Raw genomic sequence first — 19,127 nt, 5'->3', positions numbered from 1 at the left:
ATCTCCCATCTCCCGTCATCTACCATCACCACCTCATCACCACCAGAACCGCCAGCTGCACCTGCAGACTCCCCCTGAGCTGTGGAAGTCCCAAGAGCTTGAGTAGTTCTTGGCAACTCACCACCTGCACCTTTCGATGCATTGGGATCATCGTCTCTGTCATTCCTCTTCTTTGTCCTGAGCTCGTCGCCTTTACAGCTCGTCTCCCCCTGAGATGCCAAGAAGCATTCCAGTTTGGGCCGGAAGCATTCCATGCTAATCGTAATCGATTGGTCTTTTTGGAATCATGTTTCATTGGCCCATAACTGAAGACCGGCCTGAAATCGTAAGTTGGATATTATTGGAACCTAGATGCACACGAGATTAAGTACTTCAGTCCAGTTTCGGGTTTTGTTAGGGACAGGGTCTTTTTCGGAAATACTTGATTAGCAGGTGTGGTTGGTATGATTATATGTCTGCAACATATTTGTTTTTAGGAAATTTTGAGGCATATTTGAAAGTAAAAGCCTGTATTTATATCTATTAATTGTGACAACTAACAAACTTCTACTATTCATCAAATGTACAAGTAGTGAACATGATTTTTATTACACTTTCAAAACACTAAATATGCTTTACCCATTGTAAATAGAAAAAAATCAGTTCAATGTAACACTATTTCACTAAATTAGCATTTAGAATGTCATGGTGGTTTACTTTGTATAGAAAATGTCTTAATCCTACATAGTAGGATTATGCTATTATTGTTGTTGGCTTAGTCGCATTACACTTTAGTTTATGCAAATCGGTTTGAAGCTCCTTTCTTTTCTTTTTATAGTTATACATGTTACAGAATTTATGAAAGTTTTCTTTAAGTTATAGTTCAGGTATATCTTTTAGAAACTTTTTTAAGATTTACATTGAAAGTTTCACTGTCATTTTTTAAGGTGTTATACACATGTTTGGTTGACCCGTTCTAGCCAACAGGAGTGTGACTCATTGTATGACTTAATTTGTGCAGTCATTTTTTTAAAATTTATGCTGTTATTAATGAACATGATTTTTTTTGTTATAGACGCAGCTACATAATTGTCCATGAAAATAGAATTAACTCTTATTTCTGGGATTACATGATTGTAAGGTTTGTTAGTATAGGATTATGTAATTGGAACTTTTAAAAGAAGATCTAATTGATTATGATGAAACTAAATGTGTTTAAATTTCAAAAAGTGATGCTAAAGTTGCAGTTGTGGGCATCGTTCTTAAAGTGATAGTCCCTGCTTTAACTATTAATTGCTTGCAGATCATAAAATTTTACGGAAGCATCTGCAATTCCGCCATCTACTGTGCAAATAAAGCTGCTTTGCAAGGTTCACATACTTCTTTTAAATCAAACCCTGTTGTGTGTAAATTGTTATGTAAAGCTAATTCATTCAAGGGACCTTTTTAAGGACAAAATCAGAACACGTGATAGGCAACAGATCAAAACTGCTAGGTGAATTTTTAGTAACCTGCAGTCTATCTTTTGTGTATGGTATCATACAAGTGCTACTGACATTTGGTAAAACCTTCTTAAAGATTGAACCAAAAAAGTTTTCCAACATTCGTTAACATACAAAAAACCTGTGCGCCGCAACGCGCGGGCACAAAAACTAGTTGCTCATTAAATTGAAATTGAAATATGGATTTCATTTTGTACTTAGAGAAATGTAACTTATAAGCCTATACTCTCATATGCTATCATTATACTTGGTGCAGTTTTAGCTCTCAACAACCATGCATAACCAACAACCTCTCTCCACCACCACTGATGACATGTCAACCGATCCGACTCTTGATCCAACCACCCAACGCAAACATGCAGCCATGATTGAACGCCTCTCAAACCTCCACCAATCCCGTGTCTCCAACAAAACCGACTCGAAAGACCCGTCCTTCGAATCAACCAAGTCATTCCTTTTGCTTTTCACAAACACCAAACAGGCAATCGAGTCCAGTCTTACCCAAATCCAACAAATCCCAGATACAAACCCGAACCTAGATCTCAAACCCGAACTTGAAAAAATATCCGTCTCGATAACCGAACTTGAAAAGCTCGTGGCAGAAAACTCTTACTTTTTACCACCATACGAAGTCCGATCATCCCTCAAAACCATCTCTGACCTCAAACAAACATTAGATTCGGTCACTTCTAAAGTTAAACCAAGAAAGAAGTTCTCGTTTAAAAACAAACCTGCGAAAAAAACCGAACCCGTGAATGTTATCACGAAAGAAGCCATTGAAACCGGGCCAGAACAACAATCGGGTTATAAGGTTAAAGATTCACCGGGTTTCAAGAATAAAGAAAATGAGACATTGATAATGGATTTTAAAGGTTTAGAAATTGGAGAATTTGTGCTAACCGATTTAACCAACTGTGAGGTGAGATTGAAAGGATGCGTTCGGACTTTATTTATAAATCGGTTGAAGAACTGTAAGGTTTACGTGGGGCCCGTTTTGGGTTCAGCTTTGATTGAAGAAGTTGAAGAGTGTTTGTTTGTGATTGCATCACATCAGATCAGGATTCATGATGCTAAAAGGAGTGACTTCTATTTAAGATGCAGAAGTCGGCCCATAATCGAGCGGAGCTCGGGGGTTCGGTTTGCACCGTATCAATTGTGTTATGATGGGATTGAGAGCGATTTGAAGGAGTCAAATTTGGATGATGATACTGGGAGTTGGGCAAATGTGGATGATTTCCAGTGGTTGAGAGCTATTCAGTCACCAAATTGGTCTATTTTGCCCGAAAGTCAACGCATTGATACAGTGAAGATTTGAAGCCAGCATAGTTATGTCAGTTTTCATAATGATTTTATGCAGCTTTCTTGTGATTTAAATTTTATGCATGAATGATTATATTCGGATGTTATTGTATATGTTTGATTCGGATTTGTTAGTTGTTTACGATTTTGCGGCAAGAAACAGAAAAAAGAAGCATGTTTTACTATTATTTGGCTGCTTAAAGTAACAACCCTAATTTGAGAAATTAAATGCTTTTCACATGCATTAAATTTAAATGCTTATACCATATAAAATCATTATATGAGCTCTGTATTAAGTAAAAGCCGAGCCCAGATTATTGAAGCATATTTTGGCTTGCTACTGTAGTTGTAGGTTTGTGGGTATCTTTTGAAGTTGATTTATGTTTGTGGTTCGATCGACAGGTTACATGTCTTGCCGCTTATAAGTAATTTTTGCCAATGTTATTTCTGCAAGTGGGTCAACCAAGATTAGTTGAACACAAGTTACCACTTGCTTAGTATAATTAAATTGTTTTGGGCAGTTTCTTGAGGGAAAAAAAAAACATTTTTGATGATCTGATTATCTTAAAATATGAAATCTTCAAAAGGAGAAAGAATTACTTCTTGCATCTTGAGATATCAAATGGATGTCAAACAACCCATTCGGGTTTATCAAATATAAACCTTGTTTTAACTATAATTCTTTTTATTTAAGGCAATGTAAACTTGAATTAAGGTCTTGTATTTGCAATTTATTATCAAGGGTAATGTAAACTTGGATTAAACAAGTACTCAAAGCGTTCTTTCTGTCCTCTTTTGACTTCAAGAGTTAAATGTGTTGTAGTTCAGTTTCCGAATATGTAAGAAGAATTTAAAATCTGAAGAGAAGATTTACAAGTATATCTTATTTTACTAATATATTAAAGAAAGATCATGTGGACACATGTCATATTTCTAAAGTATCTACGTAGGATGACACATAAGTTATTTCTAAAATTAAACCTTATTTAAATCTATTAACTTTAATATGCTACATTTATTTTTACTTTTTAAATTCCAAATTAAATTTTCATTAACTCTTATTTAATGGTGATTTTCATAAATAAAAAAATGTTTAATGTTTATTTATTTATTATGTCTTTTAAACTAATTTTTTAAATATTTTATTTCAAAATATTATTATTATAAAGATCCATTTGATTTGTGTAAAACAACTAACATATGCCTAAACTATTAAAAGTCTCTTTTTCAAGCGTGTGTACATCTAAATAACCAGAATTTGCCTTATGTGAACATTTAGGTGCTGTTTGTTTTTGCAGACATAAACTGTCTGCAAGCTGATTTCATCTGTTTTCATGTCTGCAACTGAATATGTGGTCTGAAGATCTGCAAGCTGAAAATATAAGACTGTTTGTTTTTATAAACTGATACTGTCTGCATAACTGTCAAACTTATCTCACAAGATAGAAGTCATTTATTCAAGTTACATCTAGTTTTTAGTCTTTGCTTGCCATGCCGATTTGGTTTTGGTGGGTGGTGGAAGGTGGTGGTGGTGGATGGTGGTAGTGGCGGCGGACGGTGAGTAGTGGCGGTGGATGGTGGTGGTGGACAATGGGTGGTGGTGATGGATGGTTTTGGTTGGTGGTGGACGGTGGTGGTGATGGATGGTGGTGGTGGTGGGTGATGGATGGTGGTGGTGGTGATGGATGGTGGTGGTGGTGATGGATGGTGGTGGTGATGGATGGTGGGTGGTGGACGGTGGTGGTGATGGATGGTGGTGGTGGTGGCGGACGGTGGTGGTGATGGATGGTGGGTGGTGGACGGTGGTGGTGGCCGTGATGGATGGTGGTGGTGGTAGCGGTGATGGATGGTGGTGGTGGTGGGTGATGGATGGTGGTGGTGGCGGTGATGGATGGTGGTGGTGGTGGCGGACGGTGGTGGTGATGGATGGTGGGTGGTGGACGGTGGTGGTGATGGATGGTGGGTGGTGGACGGTGGTGGTGGCGGTGGATGGTGGTGGACGGTGGCGGCGGGGTACGGGGGTGGTGGTGGCGGCGTACGGTGGGTGGTGGTGTTGGCGGACGGTGGTAGGAGCAGTGGATGAGAGGGTGGCTGCAAAGGGAGAAGAGTAGGGTTTTTTTGTGAAGATGTTTTAAGCAAGATTTCCTTGCTTTTCTTTTAAGATGAAAGAAGATAACTTCAGATCTGTTTTAAGAAAAAAAACAAACAGTCTTCAAGGGTAATGTCTGCGCGCCTCCAGACATTAGCTCCCTTGAAGATGTTTGAAGAAAAAACAAACACCCCCTTAGTTAAACTTGGCTTGATTCATGATTTATTTTATCATTTTAAAACTAAAATTATCATTTCATACCATTGACTTGTATAAAAACATCTTTATTATTGATATTATATTCTTTATTCAGCCTGTGTATTACACGGGTTACTAACCTAGTTAAGATGTTAAAAGGTGCTGCAAATAGAATGCTTTTGGAGAAAGATACCAACAACATCTATGCACTTTTGTGCTTGAACAATATTAAATTTGACTTTTCAAAATGAAAAAATGACTCTTGTTGGCATAACTTATGCTATATTAATATCCTGGTTTCAATTTCCACTTGATTCCAGTAGACATTTTTTTAGGTGTTTTGATCGACTGCAAAGGAATTCAGATTTGCCATTATTGTCTTTTTCTGCATCTAAACTGGCTGCTTGGTCTTTGACTTATTACATTACACAAAATCACCTAACCTCGCCTATTTTACATGTGTTACCCATAGCTAATCGTGTGTCCTTTTTTTTTTTTTTTTTTAATTTTTTTGAATGTTTAGGTTGGAAAATGAAGCAAAAGTTTTAGCAAGCCGACTGTTAACAACATTATTATATTTGATATCCATACTTATGTTAACGAGATATTCCTGATTGGAGACTTGAAGCTAGAAATGTGAACAACATTAATTGTTTTCTTACTGTTTTAACTAATTAGGGATACATATAACATACGCTTAGAAATAACCCAGGAATCAACCGATTTAGGAAGTTTTGTGAATATGCACTTTCAAGTTTCAATAGCTTTTGGCTTGTTGGTCCCACACGCCCTTGTTTTCTTATTGCTTTGACTCAATAGAGGTTAACATAACTTCAATCAGCCCATTTATAAGTAAAATGGTAGAAACTATCAGCTTCAATGACTTGATCAAACCACAAAAACCAAATCTAGATCTTGTGGAAAAATAAAAAGAGATGAGAAAGTTATAGATGGTGATGTAGGACTGTAGGTGATGTACGATAAGAAAAAAAAAACTAGAGAGTAAATTAGAGTTTTGTACTAAAGTAACCATATTTTAATTACAAGATGATGTGGATTAATCATTGATGTGGATTAATCATTAATGTGGTCTAAGAGATTTCTCAAAATTCTCATCCAAGTTTTCAAAATAGCATGAACCTAATATATATATATATATATATATATATATGGGATGGTTCATGCGAGAAGTGATATTATAACGAGAAGTGCAAAAAATCAATCTCAACCATTGATTATCTCTTATTTGGTCAATGCATTAATTTCTCTAATTACTCCTAAAATATCTCCACATTAATTCTTGTAAAAGTTACAAATTTGAATTATCTTTTACCTACATATAAAAAAATATATATGTAGGTGAATTGTATTAAATTGATCACCTACACATAACTCATTTTCAATTATACAAATTGTTAATTATTTTTATTTTTATTAAAATGTAACTCGTATTTACCAACACAACTTATTTTCTCCAACACTAATTTTGTTTCTTTTATTTTTCACCAACACATAACTAATATTTACCTACACATATATCGTATTCACCTACACAGCTTGCTAGTTCATTTTATTTTCACCTACATATAAATAATATATTCATCTACACATAACTCGTATTTGCCTACACATAAAAGATAGATTATAAAATAATTAAAATTATAAAAAAAAACATGATGTGTTCCTACATTACGAATATTTTACAAGTTTAGGTTAATACTATTAATTGTATATGATATCATGAACAAGGTTTGTTTGTGTAGATTAATATTCTGATATGTGTAGGTAAATACAAATAGGTAGGCTATAATATGAAGTAAATTTGTATATGTAGTTTATTATTGTGATTTGTGTAAGTTAACATGAACTAGTTATTTGCATGTATATAATTATTATGATCTGTGTAGGTGATAACATGAACTAGTTTTTGTATGTATTGGATAATATTATGATTTGGGTAGGTATTTGTTTTTATGATGGTTAATATATTTATATTTTATATAGTATGAGTATGATGTTTTTGTTTTATGAATTGTTTAAAGATTAAAAAATAAAAATAAATGTATAATCATTTGTAACCTAACATTAATTAGTATTAATTACCAAAATAACCTCCTAAACTTTTTATTAATATACTTCTACAATTAAATAATTCAAAATTAAAAAGAAAACTTATGATTGGTCAGAATCTCTTCTCGCATTTCTCACAATAAAAACACTTCTGAAATGAACTCAATCATACATATATATAATGATAAAACTACACTCAAATAACAGTAGCATACAAATTATTTTTATAAAAAATGTTAGTTATTATGAGTTCCTTCAAATTTTAATTAATTTAAGAGTTCTGTAATGATACTCTATATAGGTATGTTTAATTTTTATAATATAATTTAAAAAAAAAAGAAAAGAAAACACTAATAAATTATATTATTTTTATTTAATGAACTTTCCTCATTTTGCCCCTCATCTATATGACTATTTAATCCCATTTTATGGTCTAGTGGTAGCCTATTGGTAGGAGATTTGAGTTTTCTAGTGTAGACCCAAGTTTGATCCCTACTTGTGTCATTTTTGGTGGATTATGACAATAAAGGATTTAACCTACGCCTTGCGAGACTCTCAGTTCGAATCCCGAGCCGAATCGGGTTTTCGTCCCACCGTGTATTACGCCAGAGAGTTCTATTCTTGTGATGGCACAACGACTGTCAAATGGCAACTGACGGTATGGTTTCCCGGGGAACACCGAAGCCAAACTCTGATGCGTGTATGGGTCCGGTTAACACACAAGAACATCGCAGTATGTACACATGACTTACAATTTACAAAATATACATTTATTTGTTGTTCATGAAAATAGTCCTATCCTTTTTTCTTTTTTTTATGAAAATAGTCCTGTATAGACCTACCCAAGTTTGATCCTACCCTTTCTAAATGGAGATGGTAATTTCAAACCCTAGCAAGGTCCCATGTTCTTACTTCTTACATCACGTCTACCTCCTTTCATGTCATAATTAGAACATGCATTTAGTTTTAACTTTAACCAACATTGACATCAATTTCTAATAGCATCTCATCAGGACCAAGCCACATGTGTCACAACATTAGATTTATCCGTTAAAAACCATTTTTCAGTTAAAGATCGATTTAATTTGAACTCTTTTACAAGCATAACTACCTAAATGAAACAAAAAGAAAATATGTTCAACTAATGAAATTATAGTAGGCAGAAAATGGTTTCTTTTTACTTATTTAAAGATAGGACTAGAAGTTAAAAGTATAATAGTCTCGACACATAATTCTAACATCTGAAACCAAGTAATTAACCAAATATCACAGTTCAAAAGTCAGCTTAAACAATTATAAAAAAAAAAAACCAAAGAAAAACCAGCATCCTGATTTTACTTCTTTTCCAGACTCATTTCCTGAAGGTTGAGCAACAGATTATCAGCATTCAGCATGACTTTGTTAGACGAGTTAGCCATTGTTGATGCAATTTCACGAGCCGCTTCAATTTTCCTCAGTGTGATAAATGCCGGATTGTTGGCAATTGCTTGACCTATCAGTTGGGCACTTTTCGCTTCTCCCTGTAATTATACCCAATTCATGTGTCAGTTATATAGTAAGCAAATAGCTAAATCTTCAGGACACCGGCACAACTTTGACTTGCTACTTTTCAGATTCACAGATTTTATCTTCTGTCTTCATTTATGGAAATTTGGGAACAAACGGTTAACTAAGGTCCTGTATAGAGGTGTAAACCACCCAACCCACCCGTGTGCTACTCGAAATCAGCTTGCTAAATGCTTGAATCGAGCCTAGCTTAAACAAGCCCCAACCTAAGAATAAGCTTGTTTAATAACGAGCCCGAGACTGAGCTTTCACTCATCGAGCTCAAGCTTGCAAGCCTATTATTTATATAATCTTTATATTTTAGAAACACATTTACATAATAACTATTACAATATATAAAATTATGATAGAAATAGCTAGATAATATATATTTTCTTATATAAAAAATATAAATAAAATAATGACATGACTTAATCAGTAAATAATAAACCAAGCAAGCTCAAGCTTTAAAAGTGACTCACAAGCCAAACTCAAGCTTTAGAAATAGAGCTCTAAACGAGCTAAGCTCGAGCTCAAGCCAAGTTAAGCTTGGCTTGTTTACATGTGAAACAATATACCAAATCAACCAGGTTGGGCGATTAGGTTATGGTGCTTTGGCAGTTTGACCCGATTTTTAACAGTTATAAACAGGTCAATTCAAGAAACATTTGTTATCTAACCACTCAAATGCGAAAAACAGTCAAGATTTCCCACAGTGGATCTTAATACACAAAATCTCCTAAATCATATCTGACGCATAAAATATTCATTTGTTAGAAAAAACCATTTCAGGTCGCACCATACCAAAAATTACTTTGGCCCGTGACCTGTGCAGTTTTCCACCTCTAATAATATTTACTAATAATAGTGAAACACTAAAAAGTGTTACCTGTGCTCTGATGATAGCACTTCGCTTGTCTTGCTCAGCCTTTTCCACAACAAACTTAGCCCTCTCAGCTTCCTGTGCAGCAACTTGCTTTGCTTCAATTGCAGCAGTAAACTCCCTCCCAAAAGTAAGACTCGTGATTGACACGTCATCAAGAGCAATGTTGAAATTTGCAGCCCTGTCGGTCAGTATCTTCCTTATCTCCCTACTAACAGCCTACACAACACATTCGAATATTAACTTTTTATTTTTATATAGAAATTGGATTTCCCAAAAATATAATATGTGGGCCTACCTCTCTTTGGGTAATAAGTTGGCTAGCATTATATTGTGCCACCACAGCTTTCAGTGTTTCATGAATGATTGAAGGCAGGACTCTCCCGTTGTAATCCTCACCAAGAGTTCGGTAAACAGTAGGTAGTTCATCGGCAACAGGTCGAGTGAGAACTCGAAGACCAATTTTCACCTGATTCAGAAAGTGAAGGTTAATAAAATTGATTCAGAAATAGAAATAAGTAAATAATAGTTAAAGCGAGTTAAGAGAGAGATACCATTTGCAGATCACGGCTACCAGAAGTGCTCTCCACAAGATGAGGTCGTGCACGAACGTCATAGATGATGGGCCTTTCAAACCATGGGATCATGATGTGAGTCCCTTCTGGGTAGACCTACAATTATTACACAGGTAAGCATTTAGCACAACAATTAAATCGACAAATGGTATACAAAACTTTATCAGCAAAAATATAACTTGTTTCCATGTTAAGAACCTATCAACAAAGCATTAAGGTTACACCTACCGAGACTTGAAATTTAACACATAAACTTGACTGAGGCCAAATGATAAACTTTATCGTCTTGCAATGAGTTAATGATTGTATACTGTATTTAGTTATTTACCATAAGTTGGATGACCATTTAATCTAATAATGTTAATAACACAAAGCTAACCAATACAATGTTCTATTAAGGTATGAAGCCATGGTTGCATATGTGGTATCACAATATAATAGCTATGTTAAGTAAACATCCATATGCCAACATGAAAACTTATTTATAAATGTGATGGATACTTGATGTTTAAAAATAAAACAAGGGTCTCACATTATTGTTAGAAAATACATGCATGTGTATCATTAAGATGCAAGCAGACATTTAGCAGCTCATAAAATGCTGAAACATATTAAGATGTTTGAACAATAAGCAACTTAACCATCCATCAGTTCACCAACAGCAAGACAAATGCTCATCTTACATGAGGGTCTATAACATGGTACAGGCAAAAGTAAAAGAACAAAACCAGAGATGGCAAGAAGCATCTTAAATCCAATTGGTCGCCTAAACCTTATAAGATTAAGCTAGAAGCAATCACCAAAAGAACTGAAAAAATGGTTGAATTTAACATTTTTGAAGGTGAAGTAAATTAGCAAATGCATATATAGAAAGCACTACGGCAAAAATAACCAATCATACCATTGTTATGATGATATAAAGATGAAATCATAAAGCACAATATAAGAAAAGATAAATGAAACAAACCTTTTCTTTGATACCAACAATACGATTGAAGACAATTGCACGATGCCCTCCCTCAACATTGTACAAACTGTTACCAGCTGCATACAAACCAAGACCAAGAACAGCTCCAAACTTTATCAATGCAGAAGCTCCACGGCCATCAGGCATCTTCATGTTGTTGAGATTCATCTTTGCTGCCATTACAACCCTAAGCACATCATCATATCAGTTCATCAATCATCATTACATCAAACTATCATACACTTTGACAAAAACTGTTTAAAATAAACAAGAGGCCAAGCAATGATAAACTTCAGATTATGTAAAATAGAGAATCAGTAATCACATACACCTTACAAAAAGTTGGTTTCAACTTCAAAACCTAACAGATCAAGTTATGAAACCCTAATGATAATAACAACACACTTGACATCAAATGCTATTAGTTAAAAAAAACTGCTGATATTAGATTTGACAGAAGACAAATACATCATATACAATTTCACAATCTAAAATGCAATAGTTTATAGTTTAACCTACAAAATTAACCTAACAATTTGTAAAGCATAAGATCATCATACAGATATTATGATCATCAATACATCAAATTAAAACATACATTTTAACAAATAACACACATATGATGTATATATGTGTGAACCCTCGGGTGGGCAAAAGTGAAATTGCACTAATTTTGACGTTATTTTACTAATCTCGTGAAAATAACGTTAAAAGTGACGGACGGTTAATCAGGCATCATGTAGTGGCGTTGATAGCCGAAAGACAAGGGTACATGCACCGATCAGCCGGTGTCCCGATGATTGAGTGCTATGTGCCTTATGTCCAAGGCTTGATGCAAAACTACTATCGAGCCGGGGGTCTCACTGGAAGCAGCCTCTCTATCCTTATGGGGTAGAGGTAAGGCTGTCTACATCTTACCCTCCTCAGACCCTACTATAGCTTTGCTATTGGTGGGATATACTGAGTACGATGATGATGATGATGATGATTTTAACAAATAACAGAGGCAAAGTAATGACAAATTTCATATTAAGTAGACCACATAATCAGTAATCACACACAACTTACTACTATATACCTTAAAGAATAGATATCTATAACTCATATTCTCAGGTCAAAAAACAGGTTTTAACTTCAAAACGTAACAGAAGAAAGATATGAAACCCTAATAACAATACACTCGACATCAAATGCTATAAGTTAGCGAGAATAGCGAACAGGTACTTAACATCAAACTAAAACATGCATTTTAACAAAATCTGTCCAAAAAAAAGATAATAATAAGAGAGGCAAAGTAATGAGAAATTTAATATTATGTAAATCACATACTATATACATTAAAGAATAGATAGCTATAAATCTCAGGTGAAAAAACTAAGCTTCAACTTGATAACATAATATTATTTTAACCTAGAGAAGAAGATAAACATATCAAATACCACTTCACAAGGTAAAATGTAATAGTTAAACCTACATAATCAATTTGAAAAGCATAATAAGATGAGCAACACGGCTAAACAACGAGAATCGTAAGCATATATTCATGCGGAGTTACGTAAGTGGATTCAATCATATCATCAAATGCAATTAGAACAATGGATCAGACACATTACAGTACGATTAGTTGATAGAGAGAGAGAGAAATAATAAGATAGATACCTTTATCGATGAGGAATCACGGCGGCGAATTATTATTATTAGGGTTTTAATGTAATGAGGAGGGTTTTGGGGGTAAAGTGTTGTCCACGTTTTCTTCTACCAGACACCCCCCAAGTTTGGGTTTGTACGGTTTTATCGGGCTATGAATCATTTGATTTCTTTTCAGGTTTATGTTTAAACTACTTATTTACTCGGCCGGGTGCAGCTCAAAATCATCAGCGTTGAAATCCAAGTGTCGGTCTAACCCTAGCATTGCTACAGTGGATGTCGACGCGTATTTGGTCGGTATCCGATACATGTGATGCAGGATTCTTATGCAGAATTATTTCATAATTTGAATTGATTTTAATATCTTTTATTAGTTTAATTTATCTTGTTTCTAATTTTATCTCTTTTTATTTAGTATAAGTTAGGTTGAGAGTTATGTAATTTTCAGTTTTTGATATTAAATTCTAATTAATAAGAACTTTGTTTTTATTTTTGAAAAAAACGCATCCTCGAGTTTTGCCTCCGGGGTCAAACGGAATATCAACCCGCTTCTCATTTATTTTTATTATCATCATGACCCTCCTAAACATTTTGACATGGCGGATCGCCTTGCCCAACTTCAGACTAGTACCACCCGGGTCAAACAGAGCATTGCACGGTCTCTTGTACACTCGTGTCACTGATTTGTAACAAACATTTAGCTCACTAAATGGATCAAGAATGTTAATTCAATAATCCTATTCTCCATCACCTTTTTTTAATCCATCCACAAACTCAATATTTGTTTCCAAATATATTGTACGATTTAAGTTCCTAAAACTTAATAATAAATCAAGATGCACCAGTGGATTTCTACTTTGTGTGTAACCACTTTTTCCAACTAAATCAACACCATTAGTGTCATCTATATCTTTATGGAAATTCAAATCTTCATTTTTTTATCCGGATCACAAATACATGAAGATTTTTCAACCACTTGATTATTTTTATTTTCAAATTCCACATCAATAGAAGGTTCACTCAAATCTCCTACCATATGAATTTTTAGAAGGAACTGCCTTCCACACGAATACCCATAAGAGATTTCGGATAGTTTATTTGTATTCTTCTCAACCATAGCTAACCCATTAATAACCTCTTGAACAAAAAACTTACCAGATTCATCATTCTTTGTGTTCTCTTCATCATCACTATCATCCCAAACTACGTTACTCGAATCGGGTTCGTCATCTGTCAAACTCTCCTGGTAGATGGGTTCGTTGAACCAATGTGGGTGACGGTAAAACGGATGCTGCTCTCCGTCGCCACCTTCGTCCCAGACGACGGTGCTCGACTCGGTTTCCGCCTTGCTCATCTCCCGTTGTAACTCGAGATCGCAGACTCGTTTACGGGGCCGGTGGATCTCTTCAAGATCGCGGACCCGTTGTTGGAGTCGTTTGATCTTCTTAAGATCCCGTGGGTCGGAATAGACTCCACCGCTGCCTCGATCGGCGATTCTGCGAGTAGGACGTCGATCTTCTCTGCGAGCACATGAATAGAAAACACTCATTTCGTTGCCTCTGTTGGCGAATCTACGAGCAAACAAGTATTCACGTTCATGTCGAGCCATTTGAGAACCAAAAGCTCTGATACCAACTGATGCAGTTTCGGAAGCGATCAATGGCTCGAGAAACTTATGATAATCAAAGACGATAATTTGAACCGAAGGTTCCAAGAACAAAGTTCTTATTAATTAAAATTCAATGTCAAAAACTGAAAATTACATAACTCTCAACCTAACTTATACTAAAATAAAAAACAAGATAAGCTTAAACTAATAAAAGATATTAAAATCAATTCAAATTATGAAATAATCCTACATAATAATCCTGCATCAACATGTTATTGGTAAAATTTGAGCGTGAAAACAAAAAAGAAAATAATTCTTCAAAATTAAACATATATAAAACAAAATATTTAAAACGATGTTCATTTGATCGGAAACCCCGACGATTCCCAAGTGTTGTTGGTCTCGGGCATTGAGGCAATAACTCGACACGGATTTGGTCGATTTTGATTATTTGTGCTACGGTATCGGAGCTAAAAAAACGGGAAAAAAATTAAGGTGGACCAATGGCCAATTTTGGGGGGGGGGGGGGGGGAGGGGGGTGTCGGTCAGTAAACTTGCGATTTTGGTAAAACCCAAGCGTTGTCGATCACGATAATTGAGACGCGAGCCTGCGTGAGTTTGATTAGTTTCCATGAGTTTTATTATGCTATCGGAACTAACACAAAAAAAATGGCATTTGGTCGGTTACCTTTTCGTTCCTAAAAGACAAAAAAAAAATCACATGGCGGCATCAAAGTTTATAATTATATATATAAGTGATATCTACCATATCACCTTCTGGATTTATAGACTTGAGGTGGACTTGGACTTGGATTTCACTTGTTCGTTTGTAGACTTGAGGTGGACTTGGACTTGGACTTCACTTGTTCTTTGTATTTAATTACTGTAGTTATTTATTTATAAATTTATAGATCTAAGATAGGATACTAATTTAGTTATTTTTGATCTAATAATTATTATTACTATACTATAAACTAAAAGTATGGTGCTTTAATTGGGCCAAGTGGCATATCACTATTGGACCACTTTAAGATTTTCTTTTAAGCTTTATTTCGGTATTATAGCAAAAGTAGCCGCCACCATCGCATCTTCGGAGACCGACAACGTTCGGGTTTTACCGAAAGACCACCAACACTCGGGTTTTACCAACGCCTAGATTTTACTGACCTTTTTGAAACGCAACCAAAACCGAACGAATTTGCGTTGATTCATCTACGCAAACCCCAGGACTGACAGCTCGGGCTATGCCAACGACAAGGTTTTACCGACTCACTACCTCAATACTCGAGTTTCACCAGCGTACGGGTTAACTGATCGAATAAACGTTTCTTTAAATATTTTCATTTTTATATGTTAATTCGACGAATTTATATTTGAATGAAATTATGTTACAGTTACGATTTATCAATGCAACCGATATCGACCGAATACTGGTCTACTGGACGCTGCAACACTCTGGTTTTACCAACGCCCAGATTTTACCAATCTAATAAACATTGTTTTTAGCATGTTAATTTTTTCTGTAATGTGTTGTACGAGTGTTGCTACTTTTCTGGGTTTTTTTTTAAATACTAAAATTGGACGAATCCAATACCAACAAACGTATCTAAGACCAATCATATTCGCTTTGACTCGCCGCTGCATCGCCCCAGTTTACTAACCAAATTTTCCACGCAATGCGTGCTGGAAAATCAATGTCGTTACCCCCTTTTAATATGCTAATTTTTTATTGTAATTCATGCGTTGACATATTAATCTTTTTTTTTTTAATTTAGTGTCGATACTTTAACGAACTTAACCTATACCAAACGAACCCACGTTAGTGCATTGTCACGTGATGTGTACATAACACAGATCCGACTTGCCCGACGCAATGCGCCGTGTAAAACACTAGTATATTATAAATAATAAATAATGTAACATAATGTATATTATATTATGTTAAATGAAAATAATTATATAACAAAACAAACCAATGTTTAGGCTCACAATCCTTATCAAAATTGATATTTGAAACGTGTGTTCAAGCTCTTTTCTTAAAATGAGATAATTTATTTTATGATTGCGTGATGACGTGGGTACCCCTACCCATCCATAAAGCAAAGCTTACAAAATAAGGATGTTTAGGAATAAAGAAGCAGTTAGCACAAACTGCCAGGCAGGGAAGCTAGAAGCTTCCACCATAAGATTTCTAGGTTGACTAGAAAGCTAAATATCAGAAAAGGTCATGGTTGCTAAAAGACTGATGTTTGCCATAAAGTAAAAACAACTACAAGACAAACAAAAGCTGGATGAAGGTTGCGCGAAAATGTCATGCACCCAGTTGGCGCAAGCTAAAAGAAGAGCTGACTGACTCATTCCCTTTAAGAAGCTTAAGCTTCCCCAGTGAAGCTTCCGACTGCCTATAAAAGGTTTCTGCCAAAGGTAGATTCATTCTCATTCACCCTATTTTCTCTAAACTTCCGCTTTATACTCCTAGAATCTTATCATCATGCCATATCACTGATTCTCATGCCGGAGGTTGATCGTAGGAGACCCCCTCCTATGGTGAGACTATGTGACATTTGAGCTAAAACAAGGTACACCTCAGTACGTATTTACCGATTAAGCAAATAAACGCCTTTTGCGTAACAAACGAACGATTAACCGAACGGGTCGGGTTATAACCCAGATATCTCGGGGGGCATCTATAAGTGATATACGATCTATACAAGCTAAAATATTAGTAATATAGCCTTAGTTTGATAGCAAACAAGTTAAACGAAAACATGCTCGTTTAACTACCCGCTATAGATTTAAACGCGAAAGATAGTTACAAACCAAACATTGTATCATCCGTTAAGCCGAAAAAGACTTACCAAACACTTATTTGAAACGTTTTAAGCGATCCGTAAAAATATTTTCGATTTTTACAAACGTATAGTATGTTTTTATAATTTTACACAAAACTAGCCGAAAAACACTCGTTTTCGCTCCGTTTGTCGCACCCGATATATTTTTGTCGCCAAAAAACGAACCCAAAATAAATTTGGACTCGTCATTTCACGTTCAGGTACGTAAATCGAGAAAAGTGGGCCAAACGGGCCCAAAAGGGGACCCAACGAGCCCAGCCCGCCAAAGAAGACTTTTACCCCCTTATTTTTTCTTTCACATATAAACTAGATCCAAGATATTTTCATCATCATTTTCTTGAAAATTCTGGACACAAGTTCTGCTCCAGCCAAGAACCAGCAAAAACAAGGTAAAGAGGTCTTAAATAATCGATTTTCGGCTTGTTTAAACTCATTTAATACCATAAAAACATGTCTTGATTACTAAAAATCATTCCTAACCGTGTAAAAATCCTAAAAATGGTCCATAAACATGTTTTGATCATAAACACGGTAAGGAACCTGTTTTGATAAGTTTTTGGCCATAAACACGGATTAAAGGGTTGAAACGGCGTTTTTACGGTTCAAAAGTTCGTTTTTGTGCACTAGTCGAAACCCTAAGTTAAGGGCTGTTATGTTGATGAAATATTGCTTGGTTTGTGATATAGGACTTGTACCTAGCTTTCTTAGAAGCACTAGAACCTGAAAACTTGATTAAAAAGTCAAAAACGAGCCAAACCCGCCAAGGTAATGCCGAAACACTCGCTTACGGGCTATTTAGGTTACGGTTGTGATGTGCATATTTTTATACCATGAAATTTTTCAGGAACATCAGGGACCATGTCAATGAGTCCCTGTTCAAATTTGGTAATTTTTTGACCATCCGAGAATATTTGGCGAATTTATTACCGAATTGTGACGTTTATTTGGGAAAAATAGCTAAAATACTTCAAAAATTATGAAATTTTTCTGGGAACTCAGATTTGATGTATTTTGATCACATATGAATTTTGGGATTATTTGGAGAAGTTTAAAGGTGTTTTGTTTATTTGCGTTCGTGTGAATTTTTATAGCCGAATTTGGGCTGAAAAGAATATCGTACGAGCTTTTTACATTCTGGAATTGATAAAGGTTGTTTTGGGACATGATTTGAGTATTCATGAATTTTTGTGGAATTTTTGGAAATTTTTTAGGGTAAACGGACGATTTTCAGGCGAAATATAGCTGATAAAATGAATTTTTATAAATTAATAAATCAGTAATTAATTTCAGAATATTTTTATAAAAATCTACATATTTTAATTGATAAGTGTTTAAATTTTCATAATTTAGTGATTAACGGTTAATTAATTATGCTAATTTGAATATTAAACAAATTCAGTTTTTATAAAAACCGGCAAGTTCGCGACTAACGAACCTGCGGGAATATCAAAACACCAAGAGTGATCACAAATCATATTTTTGGACTAATTAAGTAAAAACGAACTTTTCTATGGAAAACCTTGACAATCCAGATGGGTTGTGCGCGTTTCTTCTTAAATCAAACTGAATAAATGAAAACGGGCTCCGTGGCTAATCCGGGACCCCAGTATATGATCTTTCTTTACAACTTAATCATTTTGTTAACCAATACATTTACCCAAGCTTATTTTCCCATAACTGTTTTCTGAACGTGTAAACGAACAACTTGGCCCGGCTGGGAAAACGGGAATCTGAGCCAAGTTCGGTTTTAAGTATTAGACATTGAACAACATCACAACCTAAGCCTATTGCCACTTTCTGGGCGTTCCAGCTACACCCAGATTAGCTATACAGCCCAATTTAGTATTGAGATTATAATAATATTAAAATATTAATATTATTATAATATTGATTATAGGAACTACTGATAGCA

General features: G+C 35.0%; 1 protein-coding gene and 1 pseudogene across 3 annotated transcripts; one reads left to right on the top strand and one right to left on the bottom strand.

The window, feature by feature from the left end:
• Positions 1-1,222: 1,222 nt before the first annotated feature.
• On the top strand, positions 1,223-2,932 carry LOC143566751 (tubulin-folding cofactor C pseudogene; annotated as a pseudogene). 2 transcript variants are annotated; one of them, XR_013141281.1, is made up of 2 exons: positions 1,223-1,246; positions 1,738-2,932. The product of XR_013141281.1 is annotated as a tubulin-folding cofactor C pseudogene, transcript variant X2 (transcript). The 2 variants fall into 2 exon arrangements; XR_013141280.1 differs by having other exon boundaries at positions 1,239-1,349.
• Positions 2,933-8,446: 5,514 nt separating this feature from the next.
• LOC143566750 (prohibitin-1, mitochondrial-like) lies at positions 8,447-11,297 on the bottom strand. The gene is made up of 5 exons (XM_077053362.1): positions 11,108-11,297; positions 10,120-10,236; positions 9,864-10,034; positions 9,572-9,784; positions 8,447-8,657 (listed from the first exon to the last, which is right to left on the bottom strand). The coding sequence occupies exons 1-5, from the start codon at positions 11,285-11,287 to the stop codon at positions 8,472-8,474; spliced, it is 867 nt and encodes a 288-aa protein (XP_076909477.1). The 5' UTR covers positions 11,288-11,297; the 3' UTR covers positions 8,447-8,471.
• Positions 11,298-19,127: the final 7,830 nt, after the last annotated feature.

Source organism: Bidens hawaiensis, unplaced genomic scaffold (genome assembly GCF_021521415.1).
Source record: "Bidens hawaiensis isolate Kalapana, Puna unplaced genomic scaffold, B.hawaiensis_p1.1 tig00023045_1, whole genome shotgun sequence".
NCBI classification, from domain to species: Eukaryota; Viridiplantae; Streptophyta; class Magnoliopsida; order Asterales; family Asteraceae; genus Bidens; species Bidens hawaiensis.
Note: the sequence above shows the minus strand (reverse complement) of the source record. Positions and strands in the feature narration are given on the sequence as shown.